The sequence below is a fragment of the Rhinopithecus roxellana genome, chromosome 20, assembly GCF_007565055.1.
Source record: "Rhinopithecus roxellana isolate Shanxi Qingling chromosome 20, ASM756505v1, whole genome shotgun sequence".
Taxonomy (NCBI): domain Eukaryota; kingdom Metazoa; phylum Chordata; class Mammalia; order Primates; family Cercopithecidae; genus Rhinopithecus; species Rhinopithecus roxellana.
The window spans coordinates 19,723,641-19,739,072 of NC_044568.1; the positions used below are offsets into that span (position 1 = coordinate 19,723,641).

The 15,432-nt window shown below is 64.2% G+C and overlaps 1 protein-coding gene across 1 annotated transcript in view; it reads right to left on the reverse strand.

The window, feature by feature from the left end:
* Positions 1–3,827: 3,827 nt before the first annotated feature.
* Positions 3,828–15,432, reverse strand: part of ZFPM1 (zinc finger protein, FOG family member 1) — a 78,253-nt gene continuing 66,648 nt past the window's right edge. The window contains exons 5-10 of the mRNA XM_030925492.1: positions 13,941–14,043; positions 12,642–12,848; positions 8,568–8,801; positions 8,078–8,173; positions 7,853–7,999; positions 3,828–7,640 (exon numbers count right to left, since the gene is read on the reverse strand). Of these exons, the coding sequence (XP_030781352.1) occupies positions 5,821–7,640; positions 7,853–7,999; positions 8,078–8,173; positions 8,568–8,801; positions 12,642–12,848; positions 13,941–14,043 (2,607 nt within the window). The 3' untranslated portion in view covers positions 3,828–5,820. The remainder of the gene's footprint in view (positions 7,641–7,852; positions 8,000–8,077; positions 8,174–8,567; positions 8,802–12,641; positions 12,849–13,940; positions 14,044–15,432) is intronic.

Here is a 15,432-nt window from a genome sequence, read left to right on the forward strand (position 1 = left end):
CTCTCCCTGCCCTGTCCCTGCCTCAGCTGACGAAGGCCTGGCGAGCAGGGCTGTGTCTGCTCCTGCTGGTGAGCTAGTGAGGTCGGCGCCCACAGTCTGGGCACCTGCTGTGTGTGCAGTTCCCACATCTGCCAGAGAGCAATCTGCTGGGAGCTGGTTAAATGCAGATTCCCAGGCCCTGGCTGGCAGGGAGGGAAGCAGCCAGACAGAACTACACTTTGGTCAGTGCTGCGGAGGCCGGGGGCTCTGAGGGGACCCTGGGGCCAGACGGGGAGGCCACGCCACCACGTGCAGGGCAGGGCTTGCGCTGTGTGTTTCCCTTGCATCTTGATGGTCACTCCTGTGACCCTGGGCAAGTCGCCGTGCCTGTGAGCCCCCTGCTCCCTGCCCAAGGTCAGCATCAGAGGATGTGCCTCCAGGGTCGTGTTGGAAGCAGCCTGGAACAGCCCCGTGAGGTTGGGATTCTGCCGGGTTCGCCACTCTCTCCAGGTCCGGGCCACCTGGCCGTCTGGTGGCCAAGCTCCTCCCGGATGGCCAGTCCCCTCCCCTGCCCTTCCCTCACCGTGGAAATGGATGCTGTGAGGCCTCCTGCTCTGCACCTCCCTCCTCCATGCGTCCTGCCCTAACCCTAACCCCAGCCTGGAGCTCCCGACCCTCCCTGCCCCTGCCTGGCTCACCTTTGAGACACTCCCAGCCCGAGGTCCCGAGGAGAGTTTTGTCCACAGTCACACGGTTTGCTGTTCTCTTCACCTCTCCCAGGTGCCTCCAAGAAGGAGGGGGTTGGGTGTTGACGGGGTGGGGCTGCCTCCTCCCACCCTTCCTCCCTCCCCCCTGCAATGCCCCTGCAGATGCCTCCTGGTGTCCTGAGGCTCCGCCTGAGACTCCAAAGCTGGGCTCTCCCAGGGGTGGGCTGGGGGAGGAGCAGGTGGGGACGGGTTTTCAGAGCAGACCCATCCGATGGCTGTCGGCTCATGCAGCCCCCCAGCCACAGATGATGTCCTGCTCTGCCTGTTGGTGTCCTGGTGTGGGAGGCGGGGCCAGCAGCCGGGGCCCTGTCCAATTCCCACCCTTCCTCAGGCTGGGGCGGGCTTCTGCTAGGCCTGAGCTTTCTGTCAGCCAGGGCCTGGCTGGGAGCCAGAACCCAGCGGTGTGGCTGGTGGTCGAGAACGCTTGGGTGCTGAAAGCCGGCAGCGGGACGTGCCCCGGCCCAGCTGTGCCCACCAGGTGCCTGGGCAGGAGGCGTGTCCCGATGGAACCTTGGTGCCCTCGTGCAGTCAGGGCACCCAGCCCATGGTGTGGCTGAGAGGCCAGACGCTGTGCCTAGCAGAAAAAGCGGCCTCAGGAGGGCAGGGCTGCCCTGCACTGTCTCGGGGACGTTGAGTCCCAAGTGGTGTGAGGGACTCCCGGCAGGCTGGGCGGACCCTGCCTAGGGGTTGCCAGCCTGCACGCGGTACGAAGCTCAGATAGAAGGAGGCAGGAGCCCTCCTGGAAGGAGGAGGGTGGAGGTGGGAGGCCGATCCTGTGCAGGGCAGGGGAGAGGCACAGCCTGGCTGGGGAGCCCCAAGGGGGAACTTTTAAGCCAGTCTTGAGGGAAGAAGGAGTTTCACAGGTAAAGGTGGGGGGAGGGGGGAGGGGGGAGGGGGAGGGGGGAGGGAGGAGGGGGGGAGGGGGGAGGGAGCAGCTTGGAACGCAGGGGTCCGAGCAGCTCAGGTCACACATGGGACTCAGTGGACAGTGTGACTGGAGAGTGGGCTGTGATGGTGGCTGTGCACCATGTGCCACTAGTGGACCGTGTGGCTGTGACAGTGGGACTGACTGCTGGGCGTGGGGAGGGGTTGGCTGTTTTGTCTGTGGTCCACACACACCCTTGTGACTTCAATGGATGCAGGCCCCTCCTCGGTGCCGGCCACTTGTGGGTGCCTGGGAGGCAGAGGTCCAGCAGGCGCAGCCCCAGCTTTCACAGGAGACAGGTCAGTAGGCAATGGGCAAGAGGACAGAGATGCAGAGTGACCGTTCCTACACGGAGTGAGCTGGGGACAGAGATGCAGAGTGACCGTTTCCCACACGGAGTGAGCCGGGCACAGAGATGCAGTGACCGTTCCTACATGGGAAGTGAGCCGCGGACAGGTCTGAGGGCCAGATAAGCTGAAAGCCGGATGACAAGGGCAGCCTCGGAGGAGGAAAGAGGGCATTAGGAGGCACTGCCGGGAGCGGCCAGCTGCAGCGGGGGTCCAGAGGGCAGTGGACTTAGCGGGGTCGGGGGCTGCTGTAAGGAGAGGCCACCGTTGGGAGGCTCCTCTCCTCTGTGCTGAGGCAGAGAAGGGGGACTTCTGGATCTTTGAAGGTGGGGCCAGTAACGAAGGGGTTTCACATGTGAAGCACAGGTACCCGGGGGCGGGGCCGGGCCTCAGAGCAGGGGAGAGGGGAGTGGTGGCAGCTGTGTGGGGAGTGGACCCTCCAGATTTGGAAGCGGCTGTTCAGAGAGACCCAAGCGTGAAGTCCCAGGCCTGGGAGTCGGTGATGGATGGGTTTGGGAAGCGGTGGGTTTTGGACAAATCAAGCATTGCTTTGACAATGAAGAGTGAGTAGGCAAGGCTGGTGCTCTCCACCTTGAGGGGCGGGGGCCAGTGAGGACGCCTGTGCAGGTGAGGGGAGGAGATAGTGAGCCAGGGGCATGCTTGCACAGGTAAGGGGAGACAGGTGGGCTGAGAGGACACCTGTACAGGTGTGGGGAGACAGGTGGGCTGGCGGGGGGGGGATGCCTGTGCAGGTGTGGGGAGACAGGTGGGCTGGCGGGGGGGGGGGAGCCTGCACAGGTGTGGGCAGAAGTCACAGGTGTGTGGGGGGTGCAGTCACTCCTGGTACATCAAGGGCCTGGAGGGACACCGGGGCTGTAGGTCTGCAGGTGTAGGGCTGAGAGTCAGGTGGCTGGACTAGAGAGTTAGTGGAGAGAAGACCATGAGCCCACCCCAGGAGTGTGGAGGGAGAACTTCAAGGGGAGACTGGGGCAGACTCAGAGCCTTGAACCTGGCTCAGCAGAAAACCAGCTGGAGGGGGGGGGTGAGGGGGAATCTGCGAGCAGTGCTGGCAGCTTCCTGGGGAAGAGTCGGGAGAAGGCCTGGGCCACCACCGAGTCAGTGGCTGCAGGGGAGGCATAGGGTGGAGGTCCAGGTGGGGGTCTGGTCGGGGGGGACTGGGGTGATGGCTTGAGGGAGTAGGGGTGACTGATGGCGTCTGCCAGGTGTGGGGGTCCCAGGGTCTGTGCAGAAGGCGTGAGCCAGAAGCGAGTCCTGGGAGCAGTGGGGACGGACTCTGGCCGCACGCGAACTACCTGGGATGGGCGAGGGCAGCGGTACCCAGCCCTGCACGGTAGGGGCAGTGGGGGGTCATGCAAGCCAGGAAAGGTGCAGGGCCCTTCACGAGGCTCAGTGTGCTGCCCTAACGCTTCGCGTCCGGGCCATGGTGGGGCTCTCTGGGGTGACTGCAGGTCTGGGTCCCAGTCACAGGGTCCTTGCTTTCCAGTCCAGGCCATGGCGGGGCCCTCTCCAGGGTGACTTCAGGTCTGGGTCCCGGTCACACGGTCCTTGTTGCCTGAGGTGAGCTCAGAAAGGGCTGCAGGGCCCAGGAACTCCCACTCCTGTGGTGCAGGGTGGGTTTGTGCAGCGCTGCTGGGCTCTGTCTTCCAGCCTCTCCTCTGTGTCTTCCATTACGGGGCCTCACTTGGTCAGGTTTGGGGTGGGTGGGGCTCAAGGTGGGTGAGGACGCTGGAGTTTTCTTCCCCTTTGAGCACCTGTCGCTCACCAGACTGTATCCTTCAAGTTTCTAGGCACCTTTAAGAAGTTTACTTTTAAATGAACACACAGTGACATCTCCCACCAAGGTTTCTATTTCTTAGAACATCTTGTACCCTCTGCCTGCACCTGGGGAGGACCTGGGAGCAGAGCCTCCTGAACCCTCCATGCAAATTCATGCAGAACAATGCAAATATGAGCAGGCTGAGGGGTCCGTGCCTCCCGTCCCCATTATCACCTGGCCTTCAACAAAAGGGGTGTCTGTGAGGAAAAGAAGCTCAGGCCCCTGGGAGGCAGTGGGAGCCCTGTCTGTCCAGTGGCCTTGGCCACAGGCCCCATCTGGCCAGACACCCTAGTGGGCAGGTGGACAAAGGCATCAGAGACCACTGAAAGCATTGCAGACCCAGGCCCAGGAGCTGCGGGCAGGAGAGTGAGCCCTGGACCGGCTGGGAAGTGCCTCGGGCTTCTGAGGCGAGACCACTGCCTCGTTTGCTTGCACTCACCAGGGCTGCTGGGCAAAGCTAAAAAAACTGCAGCTAGTTCAAGCAGAGCTGGAAATGGGCTGGGAATGGTGGCTCACGCCTGTAGCCCTAATGCTTTGGGAGGCTGAGGCTGGAGGAGCACTGGCGGTCAGGAGTTTGAGACCATCTTGGGCAAGACCTTGTCTCTATAAAAATTTGTTAAGTTAGCCAGGTGTGGTGGGTCAAGCCTGTAGTCCCAGCTAGTCGGGAGGCTGAGGCAGGAAGATGGTTTCGGCCCAGGAGTTTGAGGCTGCAGGTGACTTATGATCATGCCACTGAACTCCAGCCTGGGGAACAGAGCATGACCTCAGCTCTAAAAAAAAAAATAGGGTTGGCCAGCCTGGGCAACATAGCAAGACACCATTTCTACAAAAAACATGAAAATTAGCTGGGGATGGTAGTGTACACCTGGAGCCCCAGCTACTCAGGAGGCTGAGGTGGGAGGATCACTTGAGGCCACGAGGTCAAGGCTGCAGTGAGCTGTGAGTGTGCCACTGCACTCCAGCCTGGCCAAGAGAGTGAGACCCTGTTTCCAAAAATAAAAAAATAAAGTGACGTTGGGAATGGAGGAATGTTTTTGTTCTCCAGTGAGAAAGCACGCTGGAGGCTGCCCACAGCCGCCCAGCTGCAAATGGCAAGGCGATGCCCTGGCTCACTGTGGTCAGCCACGTATTCCCTCAGTGTGGTCAGCCCAGCACGGCAGGGAAGACAGGGTAGGGTGCCCCGGCCCTTGCACCCACTCCACCACCACACAGCTGTCCCCAGCCCTGGTTCTGAGGGAGAGGGGCACCCTCCAGTGAGCATCAGGACCCCCTCAAGGCCAGGGAACGCTTTGCCCTTGCTTTTCCTCTCCTGTCCACCTACTCGCCCGTTCTACCCCTCCTTGGCGACCACAGGGCTTCATCCTCCCGAGGGCGCCCCCACCCCTGCCATCCCTGGTGGTCTGTGACTGGATGGGGGACATCGGACCCCCAGGACCATGCAGGGTTGGGGGATGGTCAGCCAGGACAGTGCCCTTCCCTTCTGTGTCTGGTGGCCAAGTAGGCCGCGGAGAGGGTCAGCAGTGCGGAGGCTGCCCTCCCTAGGGGTTCATGGACAGGGGTGGGGTTGAGTGGGCCCAGAGCAGCTGGACCTGCAGTGGTTCAGTGTGTGCTGTGGTCTCCAACCTGAGGCTCGGTCTAGCTCTTAGCACCACCTGCGGTGTGACTCCGGCAGGGGCCCAGCCACTCTGGGCCGCAGGGGCCTGTGTACAAACCGGGGGTGGAGGTGACGCTGGCTGCGTGTGCCCGCCGGCTCAGAGAACTAGGCTGGTCCACCACCATGCTCATCAAACTGTACTTCTTTATTAAGTGCCAAGGGTCCAGGCGGGCGCTGTCCCTTGCGAGCCCCTCCGCCGAGGGCTGTGCGCGGCGGGGTTCCCAGGAGCGAGAGTCCATACGGCCTGGGGTCGGACCCTCCCCCGCCTCGCCGGGGGGCGTGCAAAGCGTCTGCGGCTGTAGTGTGGGCGCTCACTTCACGTGCTCGGCGGCGTGCGAGGAGCAGTAATACTTCTTGTGGGCGATGAAGGTGGACAGGCTGCTGAACTTGATGTTGCAAAGGCGGCAGTACCGGTGGTTGCCGTTGGGTAGGGGCGCCGGCGTGCCCTTGCTGGGGGTCTGGACGCCCTTGTCCGAGTAGGAGGGGGGCGCCGGCGGGGGGCGCACGGCCTCGGGCGCGGCGGCCGGAGACGGGGGCGGGCCCGGCGGCGGCTCCTGGAGCTCCGGGCCGAGGCCTTCCCGGGGGCCGCGAGGCTCAGGCTGCGGGGAGGCGGCGGGCGCAGGTGCGGGCGAGGGGCCGCGGTCGGCCGGCGTCCGGGCCTCGACCCCCGGGCCGGCCAGGGGTGCGCCGAGCAGCAGGCCGTGCGCCAGGCGGAAATGCTCCAGCAGGTCCCCGCGCACCGGGCCGTTCGGGGGGCAGTAGGGGCAGGCGGCGGCGGGGAGGCCGAGCGCGCCGGGCGGTGGCGCAGCGGGGCACGAGTACTTCTTGTGCGCCAGGTAGGCCTCGAGGCTGTGGAAGCTCACGCGGCAGGCCGTGCACTCGTGGTAGTCGGCCAGCGCTGGTGCCGAGGCTCCGGGGGGCGGGCGCCGCGGCTTCTTGCTTAGGTCGATGGGACCGTCAGCCGCTGGGCCTGGCGAGCGTGCAGGAGCGGTGCCGGGGCCGCTTCCGCTTCCGGGCCGCGGCGACTCGGGCGCGGGGGCGTGGCCAGGCGGCGGGGGGGGCGGGGCGCCGGCCGCGTGCAGCTCGTAGAGCTTGCGGCGTCTGCGCGTGCGCACGGGCGCGACTGGGGCGGGGACCGGGGGCGCGGCCGGCCCGGGGGTTCCCGGGGGCGCGGCCGGGCGGCGCGGCGGCGGGTCGTGGCGCGAGGCGCAGTAGTAGCGCTTGTGCACGCTGTAGGTCTCGTGGCGGCTGAAGCGGATGTTGCAGGCCTCGCACAGCGTGCGGCTGGGGTCGTCCTCCGCGTCGTCCACAGAGCTACCCGGGCTCTGGCTGCCCTCGCTGCCCCGGCCGCCCGCGCCGTCCTCGGGCGTGGCCGCACCCCCGGCCCCGTCCTCGCGCACTCCGGGGCCCGGGGACGAGCGCGGCGCTTCGGGCTCGGCGGGCGGGCCAGGGGGCGCGCGGGCCGGGCCGGGAGGCGCCTTGGGCCTGCGCGCGGCGGGCGCGTCCTCGGGCGCGCGGCGGCCCGAGCAGTAGAGGCGCTTGTGCACGTAGTAGTTGTTGACGTTGCTAAAGGTGATCTCGCACTCGAAGCACGTAGCGCCCTTGGGGGCCCCCGCGAAGAGCCCGGTCTGCGCGCCGCCGGCTCCCGCGCCCGCGCCTTGCTGCAGCCTGCTGTGCACCAGCTCGGACATCTTGGCCAGGATCTCCGAGGCTGGGGGCGCCGCATCGGGCCCGAACACGTACTGCGGCAGGAACAGGGCCCCGGCCAGGCCCAGCTCCCCTGGCACCGGGCTGGAGCCCGGCGTGGGGCTGGACAGCTCAGCCTTCACCTTGGCCGGGGCGGGGCTGCGCGGCGACGGCGTCCGCGACGGGGCCTGGGTCCCAGGCTCTCCGGTGCCCGGGGCACGGGCGGCCTCCGGCTCCTCCACCGCCTCCACCTTGATGCTCCTGGGGGCCGCCGGGGGCTCGCTGCTGCCTCCATTCTGGGGGGCCGCTCTGGCCTCTCCGTTGGTGGCCTCTGCCAGGGCCTTTCTGTCCAGTCCTGGCGATGGGGTGGGCGCCAGACCCAGGTCCGCGGAGGCCAGGGGGCCGTGCAGGGCCGTATGCTGCTGCTGGAAGCTACCCAGACTGTCTGCAGAGAGACCGCAGGGGTGGCACCTCAGGCCTGGGGCAGGACTTGGCGGGTCAGAGCTGAAGGGCGAGCTCCGGGATGGGAGGGGTGGGCGGAAGTGGTTTAGAGCCAAGGCTGAAATGGACCCCCACCTGTCTTGGGCGACAAGCCCGCTCCCTTTCCTCTGCTCAGGGGGCCCAAGGGGCGGGGGCGGCCCCCACAGGGCTGCTCACCTGGGGGCAGCTTGGTTGCTGGGTGTCCGGCCCCTGGCGAGTAGATCTCACCCTTGGAGCCTGGCTGGCAGACCATGTGGTTGGTGACCAGGTGGCTGTAGAGGATGTCCCTTGTGGTGGAGATGAAGCCACAGCTGTGGCAGACACCTGTGGGCCATGACGAGTTGGTCAGGGCCCAGGGCGGAGGGCGGGCCCCACACATCCCCCGGCCCCTGCGGTGCCTACCGCTCAGCGTGTCCGTGTGCACTTTGAGGTGCCGCTCGCAGTTGGCCTTGGTGGTGAAGGCCGACAGGCAGATCAGGCACACGAAGGGCCGCTCTCCTGGAACACAGGGCGCATAAGAGCGGTGCCCGGGCCAGCTTGACCTTGGGACTCCAGGGACGAGGAAGGCAACTGGGCCAAGGGCCGTGATCTGTGCCGGAGGGGGGGACCCTGTGCTGAAGGCTCTTTAAACCCCTCCCCCCCTCGGCCCTTTGTCTCTCGGGACTGCAGTGGGCCCAGCCCTCAGCTGACTACCCAGATAGCCCACAGGCTGGCCTGCCTGCTCTGGGCCCCTGCGGGGGTCTTGGGTGTGCTGGAGACCACACAGGTGAATCGTGGCACTGTGGGTGCTGCATGTGGGTTTTCCTGGGTGGCCTGCAGGACTGGGTGGGGAAGCAGCCGGCATCCTGAGGACCCGCGTCCGGGGTGGGGGCTCACCGCTGTGGGGGCTCACCGCTGTGGCTGCGCATATGGATCTCCAGGGAGCTGGCGCTGGGGCAGCTCTTGCGGCACTGGGGGAAGGGGCAGACGCGTTCGTTGGGGTAGGTCTCCTTGGGCTTCTCGTCCGTAGCAGCTGCGGCCGGGGAGCCAGCGCCTTGGCGGCTGGCACAGTAGTAGAGCAAGTGCGCCTGCAGGTTGCGCTCGCTGCGGTACCAGATGCCACAGTCCTTGCAGGGGAAGACGTCTTCTGTGGGGTGGGAAGCAGGCGGGGGGCCAGGCTGAGGGCGGAGGGAGGGCCTGGCCCTTACGGACCCCACCATCCTCCCCACCCCTGGAGCTGAGGCTTTGACCCCTCCCTGTAACCATAAGCCTCGTGGATGGTCCTGTGACAGCCCCACTCCCTTCCGTAGATCCCAGAAGCCCTGGGACCTGTGGGGCGTGGGGTCTGAGTGAAGCCCCATGGGTCCCCTTCCAGTGGTGAGCCCCATAAGGAGACGCTTTGGCCTCATGGGGGCAGAAGGAAGAAGTGGACACTGCTGGGCGAGGCTAGCATCTATGACATACTGGGGTGACCGTGTGGACCCGGGAGGCCGTGGAAGAGGAAACGTGTACAGATGTGCGTGCAGGTGCGTGGGAGTGCCAGGCTGCAAAGAAGACCCATGTGCACAGTCTGAGCACTCAGTCACACGATGGCTGCTGACTGGAGTTCGGGGATGTGGGGCGTGAGACTAGGAGTGCAGAAGTTAGGAAGCCCCCATGCACCCACACACCTGGGTGGCTCCATGTCAGCGACTGCCTGGCTGCTCAGATTTGCCAAATTCACCACACTGACCCCACATGGGCTGCTTATAACTGTTGAGAGTTTTGGGGGCTTGGACTCTGCTTATAACTGTTGAGAGTTTTGGGGGCTTGGACTCTGCTTATAACTTGAGAGTTTTTGGGGGCTTGGACTCTGCTTATAACTGTTGAGAGTTTTGGGGGCTTGCACTCTGCTTAGGGTGGTTTTGCTAGCGGGGGAGGACTTCTCTGGCATGTTCTCAGTTTGTCTTTATAGCAGTTTAAGGAATGTTCTCTGCCCCAGAGCCCTGCCCCGCCATCTGCCCGTGGCCCCTTGGCTGAAGACACGGAGAGGGAGGGCCTGTTCAGCTTGGCCTTGGCCTCCGTGTGGAACCCAGGGGCCCTGGGATTCCTTATCTGGCTTTCAAGCCCGTTCCACTTAGAGCCCGATGTGATATCTGGTTTCTGCCTCTGCAGGTTAGTGCTGGTTTCTCACCCGGCTTCTCCGACGTTTATCCTGAGTCTGCAGTTAGCACACAGGGGTGGCCCCTGCCCCCGCGCCCTCCCCCCTGCGGCCTGCTTGCCACCTCTCGCCTCTTGGGAGGAATTTCAGTGCCTGCCTGGGTGAGGTGGCTCTTCTTCCTGCACCTAGTTGTTCTGGCGACTTTTCTGGCTCACGTCTCCCTCCTGTGCTCTTGATTAATGTTTCTCAGGTTCCTTTTACTTGGGGGCTGCAGGCAGCTCTGTCCTCTCTCAGCTGAGGCCTTGAGCTGGGTCCCAGATCTGGGAGGCCACCGGGTGGGTTTGTTTCTGCATCTCCAAGGTTATTGTGGGGGACTGTTGCTGCAGGGATGTGGGGAGAGGGGTTATGGCCGTGCAGTTTAGAAAGGCTGCCCGCCTGCTAATGACCACAGGCCAAGTCCAGTGGCCTGTGGAGGGGCCTCCAGGAGGGCAGGTGCCTCTGCATCCCGCCTCACAGGTGAGACGGGCCTAGAGTGCTGGAGGCTCAAGAATTAAACTGGATCTGACTCTGGAATTGGTTCCTACGGCTCTTCCAGAGCAGCAGCCAAGCAGCGGCTGTGCCCTGGCATCTGCAGAAGTGCTAGAGCAGGATTTAGGAATGTCAACAAGATGTCTTGCCCTCGGTGGCGACCTTCCAAAGCAGCGTTCCCAGGACACTGCTGCCTGGGGATAAAGCATGTCAGACCCACGAGGGGGAAACCGAGGCAGAGGCTGAGCCTGGGGCACCCGCAGCTGCCTCTCAGAGATCGGGAGGTGGTCTCCGCAGGCTGTGTGGGCAAGGACCGGGCTGGAGGATGGGACCCTCACCAGCCTACTGTCCCCACTGTCTCACTGTCTATCAGCGGGGCACTCCCCTGGAGTTGGGTCTCCCAGACACCCCGAGACACTACAGGGGCAACCCCTCCCCATCCTGGTGGAGTGTCGCTCTGGCCTCCCATTCCCTCCGTGCCTTCTCCTTCCAGGGAAGAGACGAAGGCAGATGGGGACCCCCTTTGCTCCCGGCTCCTTTCAGTCACCTGTGGCCCATGTTCTCTTTTGCCCTCCTGGCTCCCTGGGGCAGTGGCTTGCCCTGCCCAGACCCAGCCCCCAACCTGGGCTTGGGTGTTGACCTGGCCGCTCGGCCCCTTCTCTCCAGTGTCACCAACCGTTCCCACCAGCACATAACATGGGTCATTATGTCCTGGGTACCAGGCACACAAGCCCAGCCCCCCTCTGGCCAGCTGGCCCCTGCTCAGGCCTCCTCTCTGACCCTCACCGGAGCGGCCTCCATCAGGGTCATGGCGACCTCTGCACTGTCAGGACCAGCAGTCATTTCTCTGCTGTTGGTCTCGCCACAGCCTGCATGTGGCAGACCACCTGCCGCCCTCCAGGGCCCCCTCTAACCTATCTCAACTCACTCTCTGTCCCTTGGAAGATGTCCTCTGTCCCCTGACTCCAGGGTCCACAGGCCCCAGGGCTCTCTGAGCCTCATCATTGTCCCTCGACAGACTCTGTGACTTCTCTTGTGCATCTAGCAGGTGTCTTGAGGTCAGGACACTCAAAGAGTGGGGATCTGCTCTCCAGACGACCGTATGGGCCGCCATCCCCCCAGTGGCCACACCAAAGCCACACACTTGGCCCTGCAGGTCCCTTTGGCCCTAACCACTGGCTGTCTCCACCTACCTCAAGCTGTCTTCACATCTGACTTGCTCACAAGGGTCGCTTTTCTTCCAGTTTTGTAACTCCTTGGTCACCAAAGCTAAACCCGAGTCTTACCGTCCCCTCCAAATGCTCTCTGGTGCAGTCCTCATCCCCCTGGGAAGCCCCAGCTGCTGGCCAGAGCCAGACTTGCCATGTGTCCCCTGCATGCCTTGTACCTATCCACGGTGGCCACACGCTGTCCTTGGCCACACAGGTGCACGGGGCGCACCATCACTCTTGGCTAAGTTTTAAAAGTTTTAGCTGACACGGGGTCTTGCTGTGTTGCCCAGTCTGGTCTTGAACTCCTGGGCTCAAACGGTCCTCCTGCCTCGGCCTCCCACAGTGCTGGGATCACAGGTGTGGCTCCTGCACCTGGCTGGGGGTGAGTGACTCCTGATTCCCACAGCCACCCTCAGAGTTTCCGAGAGAGTCACTGCAAGAGTGATGTCTGTCCACTTCAGGTGTCCCCAGGGGTGGCTCTGTCCCCAGGGACATGCGGCCACGTGTAGAGAGATTTTGGTGGCAGGTGCCTGAAGGCCCAGCTACTCAGGAGGCTGAGGCAGGAGGATGGCATGAGACTAGGACTTCATGACCATCCTGGGTAACAAAAGGAGACCTTGTCTCGAAAAACAACAAAAACCAACAGGTGTCTTGGTTGTCACAACTTGGAGGTGGAGGTGGTGGCAGCACCTACTGGGCTGGAGCCAGGGCTGCTGCTCACCACCCATGGTGCCCAGGAGACCTCCACTGGGGAATGACCTGGCCCCAAACACCAGGAGGGCCGAGGTGAGGGTCCCACAGGCAGGGCTGCCCCCAGGGAAAGCACAGGCTTCTGGTGTGGTATGCAGGGCAGAGCTGGGTCTGTGCCTAAGCCCGCTTGCCTACTGGCAGGGCTTTCCCTGTGGTGGCCCTGGGCTCTGGGGACCCTCCTGTCCCTGTGTGTTGTAAACTTGGGACCACCCACATCACCTCCTTCCCCACCTTCCCTCTCACTCTGTCGGCAGCCTGGGGCCCTCGAGCTTCCCACCCTCAACTCCCACCCTCTCCTGCCCTGCCTGCCCCTCCTTGGTCGAGCAGCCGCCCCGGGCCTGGGGAGCCCAGCACTCACTGTTGATCACTGCGGTGGCAAGGATGGAGGCCATCCCGGCCTGCTGGGGCAGGAGCTGGAGGTCGTGTGCAGGGGCCAGGCACGTGGGCTCTGCTGGCTCCTTCTTCACAGGGTGGCTGGGGGTGCTGCGGGGCTCGGCTGTGAGGAGCACGCTTAAGAGTCCCCCTGCGGGCACCGGCTTGGTGACCCTACACCAGAGCGCGTCATCTGGAGGGAGACAGGTGTCCAAACCTAGGACCTTGTGCCCCACTGCCCTGTCCCATCCTAAACGAAGGGTGGAGGATGGGGTCAGGAGGGCGGCCATCCCGTGTTCACAGCTGTGGCTGGCTGGCTGCCAGGGCCATCCTGCCTCAGGGGCGAGGCTGGGTGGTCCCCTGTGGGTGCTCACAGTCTGCCTGTCTCCAGTTCTCCCTGCCCTACGCCCATCCTAGTGGGAGGGCCCTGGGGAAGTCTCCCAGGAAAGGGATGTCATGGAGGGTGGGCGGCCATTCAGGGAAGGCAGCCAGAGGTGGGGCCCTAGAGTGGACCCCGCTCTCTGGGAAACCGTCCAAGGGCGGTTCTTCCTGCAGTGGCCCGAAGGGGGCAGCCTTAGCCCACAAAGCCCAGGCTGCGTGGGGCTGGCTTGTTCACCTGGGGTGCCCGGGCTGTACGTTCTCTGCGGTGTTGGCCTCAGGCCTGAGCCGGCCCTGCCTACACACACCACAGCCTGTCCCCACCCTGTGCTGGGGCCAGGGACTCCACTGGCCAGTGGACCCGCCTAAGCCCAGAGGGCCTCTCGCTTCATCGCCGGGCGCCCAGAGGCGCAGGCCGCCCAGACGTGCCACCCTCAGTAGCAGCAGCATGGCAAGGCCCCTTGTCCTTCCTGGATGGCCACCTTGACCTTTCCTGGAGCCAGCCTGATGATGTGGAGCCCTGGTCCAGTGGCACCTGCCAGCCAGCCTGGCTTTGGGGTCCCTGCTGCTGCCCTTGGTGGGTTCCCAGAGGTGCAGCCAAGGTAGGGAGGAGATACAGGGATCATGGTGTCCCCCCGAGGGGCAGAAGCCGCCCCCATTCCCCCTGCCACAGACACCTGTCGTGGCTCAGCCTGCCAGGCGAGATCTTCATACAGGAACTCATGGTCTGGGCTGACTGGTCCCAGTGGAGTGTCTGCTGCACGCTGCAGTGCCCGAGGCCAGCAGTTCCCCGGCCCCCATCCCCGGCTCTAGCAGGCTGGTTTCCCTTTAAGAGCCCAGCCCAGGGACAGCCGAGTGACCCCCACCTCCCGGAAGGCTTGGGACGGAGGCGCCGCGTCATACTGACCCTTCCTGTGGATCTCTGTGTTGGCCTCGGCCTCGGTCAGGGCCTGGGGCAGCGTTCTCAGCCAGCAGGCTTCGTCCACCAGCAGCAGGGTCAGGGCTGGGCTCTGGGGGGGCAGGAACACGTGGGGAGGGGTCCGTCAGCCTGCCTGGGGGTGCCCGCGGGTATGTGGGGCATCCGTGACATGGATCTGCCTCCCGGCTTGGCTGCTAGGCCAAGCTGTGGACAGTCACTGGCCCAACAGCCTGCAGAGCTGTGGCATGGGCCATCTGTGCCATAGCTGGCCAGCATGGCTACACCATGCTGGGGCTGGGAGACTTGGCAGGGAGTGGTACCTTCCAGGGTTGGGCACGGGGTTCTTGTGGAGACTGAGGCCCAGAGAGGTCAAGCAACATGCCCCAGGTCACACAGCCAGTAAGCAGCAGAGCCTGAACTCACACTCGTGTCTGCATATCTGTGTATCAGTGTTCTCCCCTACCTGCCACAGGGTGTGGCAGGGCCACTTGCGTTCCTGCTCTCTCCCGGGGCCAGCACACAGTGGACGCCAGGGAGCACCCACTGGACTCAGTGGGTCTGTCCCCACCCTGAGGCTGGTCAGCCCCCTTCCTGCGGGCCTGAGACACCAGCACTGTGTTGGATCAGCCCTGGCCCACCTGGCCTCACCATCACCCTGGAAAGCAGGTAGTGCCCTCTATCTCATGGGTGAGGAAACAGGCCCGGGAAGGGGAGGGACAGAGCTCATGCCAGTGCCTCGGGCCATGCTGTGCTGTCGGCGGTGGCTTAGGCTAAGTCTGGAAGGAAAACACTCTGGACTCAGCCCTCGAGGTGGCTGCCAGCGGAGCCCGTGGAGGCCGCCTCATTTCCTGTGTCCCTTGCGCCCCGGCCCCCAGCCGAATGGCACAGGAAATGTGAGGGGCCCCATCCCAGTGCAGTCTGGGGCTGGGACAGGACGAGGTGGGGCAGGCAGTCCGTGGCCTCGCTCTGTGGTGCCCAACACTGGTCAGCCATCAAGGGGAGAAAGTGGTGGTGGAGGAAGGGGTGACCACTGTTGCCCCTCAGGCCTTGGTCCCTCCTGCAAGGCTGACTCAGCCTCAGCGCCCTGACCCTCGGCCCTGTGCTGCTGACTGCACTGGTAGTCCCCAGGCTCAGCCACCTGGGTGCCCAATCCGGAGGCACAGCACATGCACATGCTCCAGCACTTCCTGTAAACACACTCACTTTTTCTATACAAATAAATGCCTTTTAATCAGAAACTTCCTACATCATGACCTTTGACTGAAAAGCCAGTGTCACCTACAAATGCTGCTGTTGGCACCGGACAGGTTTGTGCAGCCCGGTGGTGAGGACGGCAGTCGGCCCAACCCTGCCATGGTAGAAGGGGCCGGGCTGGTGACAGTGCAGGGGTGTCCCCCGTAGGTCTGGGGTACCTCCCCACCAGGTGCCAGCCCATGAGCTTTCCTGGCCTTTGCCAGCCACACGTGGGACCCTGTGGGCC